This window comes from Rhinichthys klamathensis, unplaced genomic scaffold, assembly GCF_029890125.1.
Source record: "Rhinichthys klamathensis goyatoka isolate OS25496 unplaced genomic scaffold, OSU_Roscu_1.1 h1tg000165l_1, whole genome shotgun sequence".
NCBI classification, from domain to species: domain Eukaryota; kingdom Metazoa; phylum Chordata; class Actinopteri; order Cypriniformes; family Leuciscidae; genus Rhinichthys; species Rhinichthys klamathensis.
The window spans coordinates 4,455,001-4,473,331 of record NW_026606697.1 but is presented as its reverse complement, the minus strand read 5'-3'; the positions used below and the strand labels follow the sequence as shown (position 1 = coordinate 4,473,331).

Below are 18,331 nucleotides of genomic sequence, written 5' to 3'. Positions count from 1 at the left end.
GGCGAGAACAGAGTACTGCAAAAAGTTATCTGGCGTTACAAATGCAGAAATTTCCGAAGCTCGTGGTGTTAAAGGAACTTGCCAGTAGCCTTTCAAAAGATCAAGCTTAGTCACATACTTCGCTGATCCGACTCGGTCTATACAGTCTTCTAAACGGGGTAAGGGAAAAGAGTCTGGCTTAGTGATGGAATTTACTTTTCGATAGTCAGTACAAAAACGAAAAGTCGAATCTGGCTTTAGGACTAACAAGCAAGGTGAACTCCAAGGACTTTCACTAGGCATTGCAAGACCATTTTGGAGCAAATACTCAACTTCAGACCTCATAACCTCACGTTTTGCCGGATTAACTCTATAGGGATACTGTTTGACAGGCAAATTCTCACCAACATCAATGTCATGAACCAGAACATTCGTCTGGCGTGGCACATCAGAAAAAAGAGCAGGATATTTTCGGATCAAATTACCCACTTCACTACGTTGGTTCTCAGGAAGATAACACAGGTAAGAATCTAGATCAGCCAGTATAGAAGAGTTCTGGAAACGTCCACACGAAAACTTAGCATCACACCCCGACAATCCATCATCTTCAGGACTGTAAGGAGAGGGTACAACAACAGACAATTATCAGTCAATACTTTGTGTGTTCACAATTATCACAATTATCAGTGTTACTTTGACGTAACATATTCAATAAATATAAATATTTTTTTGTGGATGTGATGCTTTTGAACACTTTTCCTCTGGCATTCAGTGTTTTAATGTTTTAACTAGAGAGGTAATTGCTTATCGTGATAATAGCAGACATCATAGTTTCGTGCAAATAATGCACAACAAGGTCTATCTGTTTCCATTAAAAATATAAATCAATTAAAAATACTATTTGGCCAGTGGAAAAGATTGAGAAAAACTTTTGAGAAAAATAGTGAAAAATGTATTTTTTACACTATTTGATTTATTTATTCAAAAACAAGGCAAGGATAGGCTACTAAATTATTTTTATTAATGTAATGTGACGGCACATCCGTGGCTATTTCATATTTTCCTAATGTCTTGTACAAACATGTTATCACGTGGATGAATAATCATATGTAAATGATATCCAGATGAGGATATACATAGTAAAACTAGGCGTTGTAATCTCCATATATGGTTATTTCGAGGAGGAGACGCATATGCGCACAATCTTCCGCTGACTGGGATTTATAAAGTGAATTCTGCGCAGGGTCTGGCTTACGCACTGTTAATAAGTCTGAATATTTTTTTTTGCATACGCCACTTTTGGCTTTCGGGCGCACGTACACTTTTAGTAAGGATCCTATGCACAGTTTTATACATAGATATCCATAATAAAGGCTAGATGTCTTACGGCGGAGTCTCTATCGTCATCACCGTCGGCCATCTTTGTCACAGGCAAGCTTTCTGGCGGGCTCTGTGGTACCTGATGTAAGAGTGATCAGCACGAACACAAATACTCTTATCTCGTTGAAATCTTGACGGATTTACAAACGGTTTGGTTTCTTACAAACGTCATTAACGTGGCTAACTGGCTATAATTCTGGATGATTATTTATTTATACACTTATTATTCATAAGTATGCAGTGTCATAACTACATCTCTGACGTTTATAACAAACCAAACCGTTTGAAAATCGGTAGAAAATTTAGCAAGTTATGGTTATTTAAAAAGTACATGGACCATTAAAACACAATGTTACGAGTGAGCGAGCTGCCTGTGACAAGATGGCCGCCAGGTGCGGACGTCGACCTCCATTGGCCAGCAGCGCGGACGAGACATCTAGCCTTTATTATGGATATCTATGGTTTTATAAATGAGACCCCTGAGCCGTTGCTGGTGTAGCCAGATGTGTGTAGCCTACACTAATAGAGAATTATGTGTTCAAATTTTAAAGATGAGGTGTTTCTCGTCCGGTGTGCGACCCCTACTGACCGCAGGGGAATCCTGGAGAATGACGTATTGAGGGAAACACTAGTTAGGCCTAGGCCTACTGCAGCACAGCGCCTCGATATAAAGTTAAGAAAATTAAACAACCGAGAGAAATGTCTACTATCTCAGATTTAACGTTTTATCAGCTTTGGGGAATTTTGGGTAAAAGCTTTTGGGAAACATTATAATCTCGTTCACGGTAGAGAAAGCTGCTTAAATGTGCAAAAATAACTGTGAAGACTTAAATGTTAACACAGGTTTTGTATCTTTATCAGCTTTTCCATTCAGCCTATATACTGGCCCTGATAATAATCACAAATACTTACAGCTTGCTCCATTTCTGTAAATCCGTTTTTATGAATGACTCTCTCATCCGTTGCTCTATAGTTCCCTTTCGAGGCGGTAACTCGACATTACGTAGTGTTACGTATATGCAGGCCCGGCGTCAAGTGGGGGCTTGGGTGGGCTTTGCCCCCCCCTATGATGATCTCAAGCCCCCCTAGCGGTGAACTGAATGATGATTATGTGACTGAGCGTTCATGCAGGGTTTTTCTAAACACTTATTAATAAGATATAAATTAAACGAGAACCGTCTTAACTGTTCTCGACTTCACCCCTTTTGTACACTGCACACGTCTGCAGCGCATTATGGCTCCGACAAGATTTTATTCCGTCCTCCACGCAGTGCCAACTCACACCAGGAGCATTTCAGAAGCAAAGCGACTGGGTGCGCGAGACCATGTGATTTGCCTGTCCGATGTGGTTTTTCTTGATTTTGGGGTTTCTACCTTACAGTCTATGGGCCCTATTTTAACGATCTGAAACGCAAGTGTCAAAGCGCAAAGCGCAAGTAACTTTGTGGGCGGATCCCGGCGCTGTTGCTATTTTCCCGGCGGGATAAATGCCTCTTGCGCCTGGCGCAAATCTAAAAGGGGTTGGTCTGAAGTAGCTTCATTATTCATAGGTGTGGTTTGGGCGTAACGTGAAATAAACCAATCCGAGCGTCATCTCACATACCCTTTAAGAGCAGGCGCGCTTGTTCTAAAGCGGATTCCTATTATAACGGCGGATTTGCCAGGAGCGGTTCATAGCCGAGGAGAGCAACGTTCTCGTCAGGGCCGTAAAACACAGAGAAGTGACATTGGGGATGGAGAAAGTTTGAGAAACCCACCCAAATTAACTTCTGTTAAACAGGCGTATGATAATTTGGGTAAATGTGTAAGCTACATGTATGCTTTTATAATAAATTGTCTATCTATCTATCTATCTATCTATCTATCGTAATAATGTATGATTTGCAAAAATGAAAACTGCTGCTTAGATGAGAGAATCAAAGTGTATGCGCGTTGTGCACACGCTACATTGATTATGGCCAAGCATGCGCCCTTAAAATAGCATAATGAACAACGCGCAACACGCCACTGACTTTAGACTAGTTTTTTCTGGTCAGTGGCGCATTTGTTTTATAGAACAGCAAAATAGCATGAGGGAAAGTTTGCGCCGGAACACGCCTCCTCTTTGCGCTGAACCGCCCCGGGGAGCGCAAGTGTATTTCTTAGTTAACCGACGTGTGTCTGTGGAGGGAAAAGTCCGCTTTGCGCGGGTGCAAAATAGGAATGATACATGCGTCAGTGTACAAAGTCATTTGCGCCGAGTGCAAGATAGGGCCCTATGGTTTCTACCAAGGATATATTGGTGTGCAATACAATTGGGAGTCCTTACATGGTGTTTATTAAAAAATGTACAGTGTTTTTTTTACTTTTATTTTGTATTTACGGTGCGGCTTGGACGCGGCGTCCGTCGAAAATAGACTTAGCACCTATCTTTAGTGAAGCGGTGCGGAGAGCCGCTTCTGGGATGCTTCCGAAACGCCTCGTGTAAACACAAGCATTGACTAGAGTATGAAGATTCTTACCTTTCTTCACAGCATCCGATGGCTTCTACTTGCCGGATCTGATCGGGCCCTCTCGAACCGCCCAACACCCATCAGTTTTGTGTTGCCTGCTTGGGTCTTGCCCACGCCGAGGCGGCTTTGATGGATGGCACATGCGCCCACTGCGCTGAGCTGCCAGTGCACGCCCTCAGAGCCAGAAGGGAAATGGCTCGAGCAACAGCGGGGTTTGGGCCCACTGCCTCCAGCGAGCCACTGGTGGGCACTTCCACGCCCAAGGACAAGGAGTTCGACGCCATCAGCTTCACGAATGCGGACTTCGTCTCCTTCGGAGCTGGCGGGGTTATGACTCCATGTCACTTTCGGCGTCTGAGAAGGACTGGGAGTCTGAGTCGGCCCGGCCTGACCAAGAGAGCCCTGCAGACCTCAATGAGGAGCTCATCAGGGTCCTCAGCAAAGCTGTCACCGAGCTGGACCTCATATGGAACGCTCCAGACGAGCCAGCGAAGAGTAAGCTGGACTCGTGGTTCCTCCAATCGAGCCCCGTTCTTCCCGGACGTCCACGAGCACGTGGTGAAGTCGTGGTCTGCTCCCCAGTTGGCGCGCACCCACTCTGCTACGCAGGCCATGTTTGCCCATGTTGACGAGGCAGAAGCCCACGGATACGTGCGCATGCCCCCCGTCGAGGAGACTGTCGCCACGCACCTGTGCCCATCGTCGTCTGCGCTGGGTGTGGACCACAGCTTGCCGTCCAAACCATGCAGATTTACGGCCCGCTATAATGGGATCTCGTGGGCGCGAGATTGCCAACACCACACACAGCCCTCCGCGAGCCGCCCTCCCACCAGTGCTGCGAGCCTGGCGGGGGCGGGGTTCCAGCCTATACACGGCGCCGGTAGCGGTGACGGCCACAGTGCTAATGCGCCCGCTGTGTCACTTCCTGGATGCGTGGAAGGCTATCCCAGGGATTTCGCCGTGGGTACTGGGCTTAATTCAGCACAGTTTTTCTCTTCAGTTCAGACGCAGACCACCCCGCTTCCACGGCGTGGTCCAGTCATTAACTTTGCCCCAAAACACTCCTGTTCTGAGACAGAAAGTTCTCAGTTTGCTCGAGAAAGGAGCGATAGAACACGTCCCTCCGAGCGAGCAGGAGAGCGGATTCTACAGCCGTTACTTTGTGGTGCCAAAGAAAGATGGGGGACTCCGTCCTATACTGGACCTGAGACCCCTCAACCGAGCGCTTCACAAGCACGCATTCAGACTGGCCCTGGCCCCTCGCACTTTCTTGAAGTGTGTAGACGCGGTGCTTTCTCCCCTCAGATCGAGCAGAATGCGCATCCTGAATTATCTGGACGACTGGCTGATTTTAGCTCACTCGAGAGATGTGCTAATCGGTCATGTGGAGACGCTGCTTCGCCATGGATACGCTGGGACTGCGTGTGAACATGCAGAAAAGCGTGTTTATACCGAGTCAGACTATAACGTATCTGGGAGTATGTTTGAACTCGATGACGTTGAAGGCGGTGAGGGCCCTCGAGGCTTTTCGGCCACAATTGGAGCAGCGACATGTACTGATTCGAACCGACGACACGTCTGTGGTCGCGTACATAAATCGCCAGGGCGCCGTGCGCTCCAGAGCTCTGTTCAAACAGGCAGCGAGTTTTCTGTTGTGGGTGGACCGACACTTTCTCTCCATAAGAGCGGCACACATACCCGGTATTCTGAACCGTGGAGCGAACATGCTCTCAAGGAACGGGATTCCTTAAGGAGAGTGGAGGCTTCACCCTGGATCGGTGCAAATGATTTGGGTTCGATTTGGGGGGAGGGCGGACGTGGATCTGTTTGCGAGAACACGCACTGTCAGACATTCTTCTCGCTATCTCACTCCCCGCTGACGGGAGATGCTCTGACGTCGCCTTGGCCGGAAGCCAGGCTTTACGTGTATCCTCCGGTGAAGATTCTGCCTATGGTGTTGTCCAAAATCAGGGAGGAGAGAGCGTCAGTGATCCTTGTGCCCCCGAACTGGCCGAATCAGCCCTGGTTCGCGGATCTGAGAGAGTTAATGGTGGCTCCCCCGTGGAAAATCCCCCTCAGGAAGGACCTGCTGTCTCAGGCGAAAGGCACGATATGGCACCCCAGCCCCGAGGTCTGGAACCTTCATGTGTGGCCGCTGCGGGGACCTTAAATGACCAGGACACTATGCTCTGAAGTGGGGAGTTTTTGCGAAATAGTGCCAGGACATCGATGTTGACCCGGGGACTTGTTCTGTGTCGGATGTTTTGCGCTTTCTGCAGCACAGAATGGACAACGGGAGTTTGCCATCAACGCTGAAGGTGTATGTGGCCGCTATTGCTGCTTTTCGTTCCCCGGTTGATGGGCAATCGATCGGTAAGCACGATCAAGTGATCAGATTTCTCAGGGGAGCGAGGAGATTGTGTCCTTCACGGCCGCCCTCCGTGCCGCCATAGGATCTAGCTCTAGTTTGAGGGCTCTATCTCTACCACCGTTCGAGCCTCTAGCTGCGATTGCGTTCAAGGAGCTTTCCCTGAAGACGGCCTTGCTTCTCGCTCTCGCCTCGGCGAAGCGCATTGGAGACTTACACGCGTTCTCGGTGAACGGCGTTTGCCTCTATTTCGGTCCTGGTGTCGCTCTCCGGTCGAGACCAGGCTACGTTCCAAATTCACTCAACAGACCGTTTAGAGCACAGGTTGTCTCACTGCCCGCCTTATCTGCTGAGCCGTCAGCCTTGCGTGACGCCAACGCTCAGAGCGCTGTTTGTCCGGTAAGGGCTTTGCGGACGTATGTGGATCGCTCGGCCGCCTTTCGTCAGTCGGACCAGCTGTTCGTGTGCTTTGGTGGATGTAATAAGGGACGTGCTGTTTCAAAACAGAGACTTCTCACTGGATTGTGGACACTACTGCATTGGCTAATATGAATGCCAGGGGAAAGATTGTCCCCTTAACATCAGAGCTTATTCTATGAGGGCGATTGCTTCCTCGTGGGCCTGGGCTAGAGGTATGTCTATTCAGGAATTATGTCTTGCTGCTGGCTGGTCTTCTCAGAACACATTCGCCAGGCTTTACAAGTTGAATGTACCCTCTGTAGTGTCACAAGTACTTTCGGTGAGTTGAGCGTTTATTCATGTGTATGTATGCAGTAGTTACCATTTTTGCTAACTCTGTGTTATGTCTATTATGTGGCTGTCACCGCTAATGCCGTGGACACTGCGTTTACTCTAGTGCTTGAGTACTTATTGTGTTGTGTCTGCCCTGTTCAGATTCAGTGCAGCCTTCCTTATTTCATTACCTTGGGATATGCAAATTTTGATAAGGTGTAGGCAGGCACGCCATTGGTCTAGTTTCACCTATCAGATATGTGTATTCTTAGGAGCATGGCTATTGGCTGTATGAACTGTCTGTCAATACGAGGGGTAGAGCTTGACCCTGTCTTGGGCTTATCTCACTGCTCTCACGGCGGGATTTTATACAGTTCCCATATACGTAACACTATGTAATGTCGAGTTACCGCCTCGAAAGGGAACGTCTCCGGTTACTATCGTAACCTCGGTTCCCTGAGAGGCGGGAACAAGACATTACGTTAGCCGGCGTGCTCGCTGTTTGTTCAGCTGTGCTAGCGTGTCCCCAGCTGGCGTTAGCCTATAAGATTTCAGCAAAAGTGGAGAATTGGAGGAGTTCCCATATACGTAACACTACGTAATGTCTCGTTCCCGCCTCTCAGGGAACCGAGGTTACGATAGGAACCGGAGACGTTTTCTTCGTCAACAGCCGCTTGCACCCCCTGCTGGTGAGGTCGACTAACAGCTATGGAGGGTATCAATCGGCAATCTACTGATATTCCTGCCGTTCCAGGAAGTCAAATGTTGAATTTTCTGTCGAATTTGAAACATGGGATTTGTGGAAGCGAAGTTGTAAAGGAAAAAAAAAGGACCGAAAATTGCCTGTCGAATATTATAGGTTGTATTTTTAAACAGAATAAATATTTTGGAAGTGAAATCTGAAAGGTAAGTATGGATTATTGAATTTTTATTGATAAAAACGTGTGTGAAATATTTTGAATTGAGATATTCACAGCTTAAATGCAACCATGTTGAATTTCAGCCCATACAAATGCAAGACCTAAAATACAATGCATTAAAATGCAATAGGGGTTAATTCAATGCATATTTTTTTCAAGTAGTACAATTCAACAAGCTTTTTTGTTTCAAAAACATTTGTCATTATTTTATCTCCATATGTTAAACAGCATTCACGTGCTAGTAGCGCCCTCTTGTGGAGATGTACAGAATAATCACTTAACATGGTTCAATGCTATTTACATATTGTCATTGTTATATATTTAGACCGATTACTCTTTAATTATTTACAAAATGTTTGTGTTGTGTTATGTTTGTGGAATATTTGTGTGTATATTAATTTTATTTCTGTTGTAGGCCTATAATATGTTACAGAATCACAAATGTATGCCTAAGTTCTTCAGTAAATAAGTAATCTATATCCTGCAGAGTGAGTCTCTTCAATTAAGAGTTAATCTCATTCAATTCTATATAGTCTGATATATAGGCTAGCCTAGTCTTCTGTGTTGTTATTTGTTTCATATTTTTGTAAGAGCAATGTAGCATTTATCCGTTCGTGAATTAATCACACCTGTTTAATTTATGATGCCAAAGCTTGCTATTTTAAGTAATGTTAAGTTATGATAACTTGATTTCTTTATTAATGACAACATTGGGTTTACAGTGAATGTTTTAACCTTATAGCATGAATAAATTCATACAAAGGGGATTTGAAAAAGTTGATTACTTACTAAAAACCAAAAACATTAAAAAATAATAATAATTGAGAGGATGATTTTAGATATGTTGCCATAATTTTGTAGTCAAAGCGTGGACTCATATTTGGGTGAAATGAATAGAAAACTGTTCTAAATACACTTTTGCACGATTCTGCATCTGCGCCGCCACATAACACACTGCCAAAAATAATGCTTGTGTTTTCCCCCTCTTCCTCTTCCATTTCTACACCCCAGAATTAGCAGTCAAGTGAACAAAAATCTTCATTTTTTTAGCACTAATATACAAAAAGGTAATCCAGATAAAATTAATTAAAGCGAATAAACTACGAAAACTCATGTAACGCAATGCAGGGTGAGAAAGACAAATCAGGACCAGCTTTATACATGCATTACCAGGACATTGTGTGTTACGTTTTTTTATTTAATGCTAAATATTAAAATAGTAACCATTTTTAGGGACAAATTATTTATTATATGTATCCAAATTACACATTATTTGCATTATTCAGTGCATTCAGATCACAGTACAGAATAGTAAAGCCCTTCAGTTTGCAAAAAAAAAAAAAAAAAACAACAACAAGCACAACAGAGAGAAAAATCCTTTCTATTATATTAATTACAAAACACAGTGAAGGCCTATATATCCCAACATAAACATGAGCAACTGAATTCCCTTTTATGCAGCCTATTGGTTTAAAACCAAATTTGTACATATTTATGAGATTAACATTGGCTGATCAGCCAAACACAGAAAATGCAATGCATGAGACGAGCACCTACAGAAAAGAACACTTACACAAGATGGAGCAAACGTAGATTTTGCACATCCTTCTGTAATGTCAGGATTAGGTTAGGTTTAAAAAAAAAAAAAGTTTATGATAGGCTAAATAAGGCATGCAGTAGTTTAGCCATTTGCTTGTATGGTTGCTGCTTGTGTTAGGATGTGACATACCGTCTCTGAATAGTAAACATTGTTTGAACAGATCCTAAGCCATCCATGTTCATCATCGTTATATATGAGTAACATACACTTAAGACGTACATAACAGCATTAAATCTCCTGTAAACCAGAATCGCTGGTATAAATCAGGACTTTTAGGCCTCTATAGTGACTGGTACCCATTACTTCTCCGTTTTCTGCTGATAAGATAAGCAATGACTACAATGACGATGAGAATGATGAGGATTATGCCCACGGCGATGGGAACGCGGTAGTCCGGTTTATCAGCCTTGCATAGATCATCTGTTGGACAAACACAAATAGGGCACAGTGAACAGTGTGTCAATCTTCTAGTTTTAAAGGCAAAAATGAAAAGGCTGGAACACACTGACTACACGACTTAATTTTTAAAACACTAGGCATAAACTTGCCAACTTTGTGAGTGGTTCAAGAAAAATTGGGAATCCTACACTAAACAACAAACAATATCAAACATGTTTGATTCTCTGATTGGACGTAATTATAGTCTGAAACTAAAAGAAACAAAAGTCTGTGATCATTTTACACTTTGCAATTTCCTGTCAAATCTGTCAACTCAAATCTGAAGACTGGCTCTGACTTTCGCCAACTAGCGTAGACTCTAACTAAATCTCTGCAAAAGTTGTGTAGTGTTTTCCAGTCTTAAAATAGCAATAATTTAGTAGATACAAATATACATAATACTTAACGGGTGGCCAAAATTGCAAAATTGCAAAATTGAATTTAATTCGCATGACTTTTAAAGTTGTCATGTCAAATAATAAAAAAAAGCTATTTAAAAAAGTAGCAGATTTTCATACGATTTAAAAAAAAACATGCATCCACATTAGTTAATAATATGTTAGGTAGCCTTTGGACTTTATAACAGGCCTACTTTTTCTTAGCACTGGTTGTTTAGAGTCATCTGGCCGGTCTAACCAGCTCCTTTGCATTCCCACATTTGCACCAATCTTTGTAAACAAGCTGTACGACGTATGTAGGACATAATGGTGAACGTGATTTCACTAAGTGCACCATCTTTGTTGATCCTGGAACAATATTCCAATCAACCAATCAGATTTGAGTTTGTCACGTTTAGGCTTACAACCAGTGCTTCTACATCAGTGTTATTCACCATCATTTCCCTCTTATTTTAGGGATAAGTTATGGGTAGAGTTAGGAATATGACACAAAATATGTTGATCCAGGAACATGTCTTACTTGGTAAAATCACTGTGACCAGGACATAAGCTATACAGTGCATAAGAAAGGCAAAGAGTATAGTCCAAATAGCAACATAACTTGATGTAGAGTGTAACATAGAGGTTTCTTTAAGGACTACAAGGATGGGTGCTTTAAGATTGTTTTAAGATTGTACTTACTTGTGCCAAATTCATTGCTTTTGATGTTGAAGGCCTGAAGTCTGTAATTGGTCAGATCTAGACTCACACCGTTCCCCATGTACACGGTCTCAGCACTGCAGGAGTAAGAGTGACCCGGAGCCGCGGAAAACAGCTCAAGAGACTCGTTCTTCCCTGTGTAGTTTCCCAATGCTTTGTTGACAAAAATAAAAATAATTTGATCAAACATATACGAAATTGTAATGATAACAGTCATAATTATAGTGAAAACTATTCCACTACAACTCGTTTGAAATAGGGAAAATGTATTCACATGGACATAAAAACTAGTCTTTATGCAAGGTCATATTGTTTTTTAATTCAAAATGAAATGCATTCACACATGGATTTTTCACAGGGAGGCAAAAGACACATTTACTGTAACCAAACTGACAGTAATACTTCCTTGTCAGCATGTGACATTTACTGTTGCCAAACTGGTTGACCAGCATGGCCTAGTGTTTTTTTTTTTTATTGAGGCTTGGCTATTTATATCACTTTACAAGAATTTTTAAGCAAGAATTCTGTTTTCAGTAGATTTTTGAAGAACCAATGAGTAAAAAATATATATATTTATAATTTATTAAAGTAAAAAAAAAGACCAATGCTAATATTTAACCTCTTTGTTTAGATGCCCAATACAAAAACCGTGTAACTACAGGTAACAGTTGAAAGTCAAATTGAGGATGTGTGTTATTGTGTGTGTTTTACAAGGCAAAGTGTACCAGTCATATGGCAGGGAATTTACCTCCACGTTTGAAAGCATAGGTCAAATCATACTCCACTAACTCGACATAGACCTTTTGTTTTGTTTCATCCTGGAAAGTCCAAAGAAAAAAAGGATCATTAGAATGTTATCCAAAATACAGAAGAACCATAATGTATTATAAAACCATCACACAATTTTCAAATCACAACAACAATCCTGTAACAATCAATAAACCACCAGGGTAACAAACATTATCTACATAACTGCATCATACTGATATGATGTGGGTCACCATATCATAATCAATCAGCTGAGAACACCTGGTGCCTCCCTGTGAGCTTATTGGTCACGTTGTTTGTGAGAGTCGTTTATACTTCCTCCTAAAGTGCCTCAAAGTTCTGTTTTCAGAACACACAAACTCAGGTTGTACTGAAAGATAAATGAATTATTTTTGTAAAAAAAATTCCACTAGCCTGATATAAACTAACTACAATGGTAAAAGAATCTTCTAGATCTTCTAAAGGTATATGAAATCTTTTGTTGATTAAATTCCATCATACATAACATGACACATTGTTTAGAATAGGCTATTTTTGAAAATCCATAAACAGACTTACATTTTTAAACTTTAGGATAATTGTGCCTTCATCAAAACTGAGAATGATATTAGCCGTTTTCTCCAAACACTCTCCACTGGAAGTAGTTTTGCTCGGCTGAACAATGAACGTGCCATTAACCTAGAAAGACAGAAATGTTTCAGAACAATGGATAATATGTACATGGAATATGGAGAAATGACAAGGTAGACAGTGTGAAGGATACAAGCTGGTTTAGATATAATAAGCAGGAATAGCATTTGGATGTACAGTAGATCTATCATTACAACAGAAAGCATCTTACCTCACTGGTGTTCACACGGATCCCGATTTCCAAGTCAGCCAGAATACAGATATTGCCTTTTCCATCAGTAACATTATATCTCCCCTTTGTCATGTTGGTGGGTGGCGTTGGGGCTGGAGGGGCAGTTGTTGTGGGTGGTTGGTGTGTTGTTGCGTTGGGGCTGTGAGTTGTTGTGTTGGGGCTGTGAGTTGTTGCGTTGGGGTGGTGGGTTGTTGTTGGTGGTTGGTGAGTTGTTGTGTTTGGATTGTGAGTTGTTGTGTTCGGGCTGTGAGTTGTTGTGTTCGGGCTGTGAGTTGTTGTGTTCGGGCTGTGAGTTGTTGTGTTCGGGCTGTGAGTTGTTGTGTTCGGGTTGTGGGGTGTTGTCTTCGGGTTGTGAGTTGTTGTGTTAGAGTTGACCATAAAATCTGAACTATATTCACCTGAGGTGAGAGCTGAGGAAAAAGATACAGACAATGAATGTGAGAGAATTTGTTCCCAAGCGGGAGCTACATCTGCCAAAAGAAGTCAGTGACAAAACAAAAGATTCATAATTTAAAAATAATAATATTAACCTGTATAAAAAATATTTAGCCAGGTAAACGTTTCTGAGAAGGAAGCAAGAAAAATACACACTATACAGAGAGCCTCCATCTGTTTTGCACATGGTGTTTACATACATTCACTTCCTCCCAACAAGTGCGCGCACTGTCACAAGTACACACACGTTACAATTTCCCAACAGGAAATTCACTTCAGCCGATTTCACGTGATGTGATCCTTAGATTAGCCGCATAACAGAAAGTGCTGACAAAATAACTGACACTCTCTTTGCTTTAGGGAAAGTTTGTTTAATAGTAGACAAAATTGTGCACTTTACACTCTCAGAAGAAATGGTACAAAAGCTGTCACTGGGACTGTAGGGGGTGAATTCAAGGTGATTGGGACACTTTTTGCCATTGAGATGACTGGGAAGAAGTGTCCCAATCAACATGAATTCACCCTACCCTTTAAAAAGGTTATAATATAACATTTAGGTATTAATATGTTCACTTTTGGTACCAATATGCACCTTTAAGGTACTAATATGCACTCTTTAAGTACAAAGTTTTATTTTTTAAAGGGTACCACCCCAGTAACAGTTTTTGTACACTTGAGAGTGTACACTTCTGAACTGGACTAGTCAGTCCATTTTAAATATCAAGGGAAGAAAACTAGCCTACATCATCCTAACTTCAAGACAAAAACATTTTAGACTATTAATATTTCTTGCTCTTTACTCTTTATAATGTTCTGACGCGCAACTACAAAATTTGACCTCAGAATACAAACGTTTGACCCTCATTTTCTCTTCATAGCGTTGTATTCAAGTCATGCATGGAAATCGAAACTACTTTAGTTCAAGAAAAGTATGTCAAATAAATAATAAATCTCGCTGTTGTTTTTGTTTAAAAAATCGTTCTTATGAATAAAAATAACCTAATCACAAAAGTTAAATATTAATTACATAAGGCTAGGTTACAGCTTTGAGATAAGTTGCTGCAGCACAGTCACTTCCTTATTGGTGAAATCAGTCAGTTTTATGGCTTGCATTTTTTGGACATATACACATATGTTAGTATTTTTTCAAGTTCCTGCAGTGCGATTCAGTATGTTATTTTTCAAGGTAACGTTAACTTACTAATTAGGCTAAATCACAGTGTTTAATTCATGGTGGACGTACGGCATAATTTAACATTTCCTTTCAAAGCAAGTAATAATGTAAAATAGTGTACTTTACCTGTTGCAGCAATGAATACCGCGATCAAAAATAATCCGTGATTCATTTTTACACCTTTATTCCGATGTACCTGACACAAAAACTGGCTGGATCGTCAGCTGTAAAGCAGAGCAAGAAACTGGTGTCGAAAGCCTGTAACACAGTGCACTTATTCCTCTGAAACGAAACCCCTGATAGAGTAAAGGAAGTTCTTTACCACACTCGCTTTGAGTGTTTGTCCAATCACAGTCCGTGAGACAAGCGTCCCAGAAATTTAATACAGTGACCGTGTTAGCTTACTTTGGAGAAAACGAAAATTAATGACGATATGGGATTCTGTCTTGCTGTCGTCTTGCTGAAACATTTAGAAGAACTGATTTTATGAGGCTATATTTATATCGTGGCAATCATCTTTAGCCTAATACAGATATTCATTGAGAATCGTATTATGTTGTTTTTCCTCTCTTTTGAAGTTTTATGTTTAAAAATGTTCTTGTAAAAAATATAATTAAAACCACATATATTCCCATGACATAGGCATGTAGTAGCCATAGCGTTTTTATGCTGCCTTCACGTGCTATCAGAATTATCGTAAATACTAGTTTCCTACAGTAGGTAAACATTGGACACGAACGACCTCTCAAGTCGTATTTACCACTGGGAAGCTCGGGGCTCCCTGGACAGGCCATAAACTTCAAACATGGTGGAGGGGGAAAGATTGCTGCTGCTATTCTTTTTTTTTTTTCTTTTTTTTTTTGCAACAGCTATATCACCTGTCTTGTAATTAAAGTAATGCATATTTACAAATATGAATAATCATTTAAAGCATATTGTACAGTGAAAATAGCCCGTATTTGATAGAAATTCCAGAATCGTCAGCAAGCTGACTATCTAGATAGCATGGTGGATGTTCATATTGTCAGTTGTCACTGTCAGCCCTGCTGGAAAAACAGCTAAAACCAGACTAGGTTTAACCTGACTGGTTTTAGAGGGGTTTTGGACACTTTTTTCAGCAGCTGACCAGGCTGGTCTTAGCTGGTCAAGCCGGGAGACCAGCTAAGACCAACCAACCAGCCTACTTGGCTGTGTGAATGGGACGTTAAATATAATTTTGGATTTAATATGATTTTTCCAAATATAGGCAAGAATAAACCTGTTCTATCCAACAACAAAGCACTTGAATGTGATGAGCTCGTAATCAAGAATTTAGAAGTAAGAAGTAGGAATGAAGCACATGAAGGCAGGATTATTACACATGGTTTGCCTCAAGGGGGCCGCCATGTTAAGATCACATCTTTACCTCAGTTAGACCCCCCTGTTATTTGGTCAGTTTCGTTTCGCAGAGTCAATAAATCCTGTTTTTCCTGCAAATAGTGCATTTCTACAGTGTGTAAACTGTAAACTTATTCGTGATGTTCGGTGTCACAAGACAAGAGCCATATCAGCAAGTGCAAATTAAACAAAATGGTTGAGGTCCTGATCTTACATTTGATTCCTACTTGCCAATAAATAAAGACAGAAGCTTTTAAATAAATCAATAATTACAAAGGAAATGAAACAAAATGGCATCAGTTAATTTTATTTGCCTCAATAAAGCAAATAGCTATAGTTGTTAAAAACTCCTTAGAGATTGAGTTAAGCAGGAAGTGTTTTTGCTCATCTTTCATGTGACAGAAATGCAGGAAGTGAAATTGTGACTCATGCTCAGCATGCATGTCAGCTACAGAAGGACAGTCTGTTTAAGCATGTCTTACTATACACTTGAAACTGGACTGTCAAAGTATGCACACATGCGATTACATCTTAATGTTAATCTACATACATCTGAAGTCTAGGAAAATACACTGAAATAATGTAAAGTGAAAACACAGGCTTGTTGAGATTTGTTTTATCGTAACCTCAGGATCTCATGACTGCTCAGGGTAAGACGGGGAAGTTCTGGTAAATTCATAGTATGTGGAAAAACAAGCACTGAAAATGCTGATCAGAATACATTGCATGTCTCATGAAGACAGCAGTCACATGTCTACCTTCCACACTGTGCTTTGAAAATTTCGTGTACAAGAAAATTTCCTAAAAGATCCTTAAGATCAATACGAAGTGAATCCCAGAGATCATAAAGCCCCATATTTCCATTCAGACTGAATTCATTCTTGACAAAGAACCTATATTATACAGTACATTTAACTGGTCCAATGCTCTTCCAATCAGTTCTTGTTTGTTTCTTCATCATCTTCACTACTGCTGGATTCCCCAAACAGGTCCTTCCCACAAGCAATGCTGGATTTTGTGTGTGTATTTTGTTGGCTGACCGTCATGGTGATTAAAGTAGGCATGTCACTAAAGCCCAAAAGCAGTGTGCCGTTGTTGGGTCCAAGTAAAGAGATGGTCTGGATCTTAGAGTCAGGTGTGAAGAAAGACAACAACGTCCCATTGTCCAGGTCCCACATGCTCACTTCATCTGTTGAACAAATAATTCAAAGTATTGAAATATGTATTCTCGCATATTTTTTTAGGCTTGTGGAAAAATAACATATCTTCCTAGTATCTCAATGAAACTTAAACACAAAACAAATCCTACTGTGTAGATCCTATTAAATCCTCTCACCACCATACTATGACTGACAAAGTTTGAATGTTTTCCTCGACCTAGATTAAACGAAAAACATCTAGAGCAAGCAAGCCAACACAAATATGGTCAAAGGTCTAATGTACCTGATAATAAAATAGCCTTGGATTGTCCTTCAGTGATAAAAAGCAAACTGGACCAGTTAAGATTTAAACTTCCATAACCAGAGATGGTTTTATGCTTCCTCCGGAACGGCTCCCATACTTTCAGCCTGAGGTTTAGGGAAAAAAAGGGTATTTTTCTAAATAATGTCCATGATAAATGCAACAATAACAATAACCAATGTTCTTAATTTTTTTTTTAAAGAGATACATGTATATAAAACTGAAATAGACTACATACACTAAACATCTGACATAAGCGAGCATAAGAAAATTCTTTCAAAAATATTTTAAAAATACAAACTTTTGACTGGTAGTGTATATTAAAAACAGGGTTCATACAGATAAAATTCCAGGACTTTCAAGGACTTTTCAAGCACTACTTTTTTGGTTTTGAAGGACTACAATCAGAGATCTCACTTGTTAAACAATATCTTTATCATCTTTCAAATTCTAAAAAAAGGGAAAATCGACAAATAAACTAATAAAACAAAATGGTACAAATAAAGTGCAGCACATGCCATGACTGTGGAAACTTCAACAATTGAAAGGATACTATGACAAAGATATCGCTTTCTTATTCATTCTCATGAATATACTGGATTGGATTTACACGAAGAATGAAATCTGTATCATATACTTGGATATTTATATGAGCAATATCACGCTAATAGCCATGCGAAATGGCTCTATATCAGACGAGCTTCAGCGTTAATTTTGCATGTAAATATTGTTGTATCAATAATAAATTCAAGTCCTTGAAGCACCTTGTACGAACCCTGTAAAACATTGCGAACACAGAACATTGCGACTGGGGTGCCACATACTTGTTGAATCCTGAAATGCCGAAAACCACTCTGCAGGCATCGTCGCTTATAGCAATGCAACAGATTCCAGGTTCATTTTTCAACCTCTTCCGCACCTTTAAGAATAAAAGGATTTTTCAGCTTACAGGATGTAAAGAGAAAGATGAATTACAAAATGTTACTGGTGGACCTGATGTTTGGAAATGTGCCCACTTTCTTTTAAATAAAGAAAACACAACTGAAAGGAAAAAAGTAAGACATATTATTAAAGAGATTGTCCCTGATGATTAGCATACCCTGCCCTGTTGTGTGTCCCACAGGGTGAGGTATGGAGCATGCTGGGCCTCACTGTAGTTGGAGACCACCAAGTACCCTCCTGTGTGAGTGATTGCAGCAGTACGGAGGCTCAGAAGGGACCAGCGGTCCTCGAGGGTGTGCAAATGCT

At 41.0% G+C, this 18,331-nt stretch overlaps 2 protein-coding genes across 3 annotated transcripts in view; both read right to left on the bottom strand.

Moving 5' to 3' along the window:
• Window positions 1–14,543, bottom strand: part of cd68 (CD68 molecule) — a 55,187-nt gene extending 40,644 nt beyond the window's left edge. Inside the window, exons 1-6 of the mRNA XM_056259300.1 lie at window positions 14,372–14,543; window positions 12,616–13,046; window positions 12,333–12,452; window positions 11,755–11,824; window positions 10,989–11,159; window positions 9,717–9,891 (exon numbers count right to left, since the gene is read on the bottom strand). Of these exons, the coding sequence (XP_056115275.1) occupies window positions 9,752–9,891; window positions 10,989–11,159; window positions 11,755–11,824; window positions 12,333–12,452; window positions 12,616–13,046; window positions 14,372–14,417 (978 nt within the window). The 5' untranslated portion in view covers window positions 14,418–14,543 and the 3' untranslated portion in view covers window positions 9,717–9,751. The remainder of the gene's footprint in view (window positions 1–9,716; window positions 9,892–10,988; window positions 11,160–11,754; window positions 11,825–12,332; window positions 12,453–12,615; window positions 13,047–14,371) is intronic.
• A 1,917-nt stretch (window positions 14,544–16,460) lies between these two features.
• Window positions 16,461–18,331, bottom strand: part of LOC130091416 (uncharacterized) — a 31,266-nt gene continuing 29,395 nt past the window's right edge. For both annotated transcript variants that reach the window (XM_056259296.1, XM_056259297.1), the window contains 4 exons: window positions 18,183–18,331; window positions 17,908–18,002; window positions 17,066–17,190; window positions 16,461–16,811 (listed from right to left, as the gene is read on the bottom strand). The exon at window positions 18,183–18,331 is cut by the window's right edge and continues 58 nt beyond it. In XM_056259296.1, the coding sequence (XP_056115271.1) occupies window positions 16,558–16,811; window positions 17,066–17,190; window positions 17,908–18,002; window positions 18,183–18,331 (623 nt within the window). In that variant the 3' untranslated portion in view covers window positions 16,461–16,557. The remainder of the gene's footprint in view (window positions 16,812–17,065; window positions 17,191–17,907; window positions 18,003–18,182) is intronic.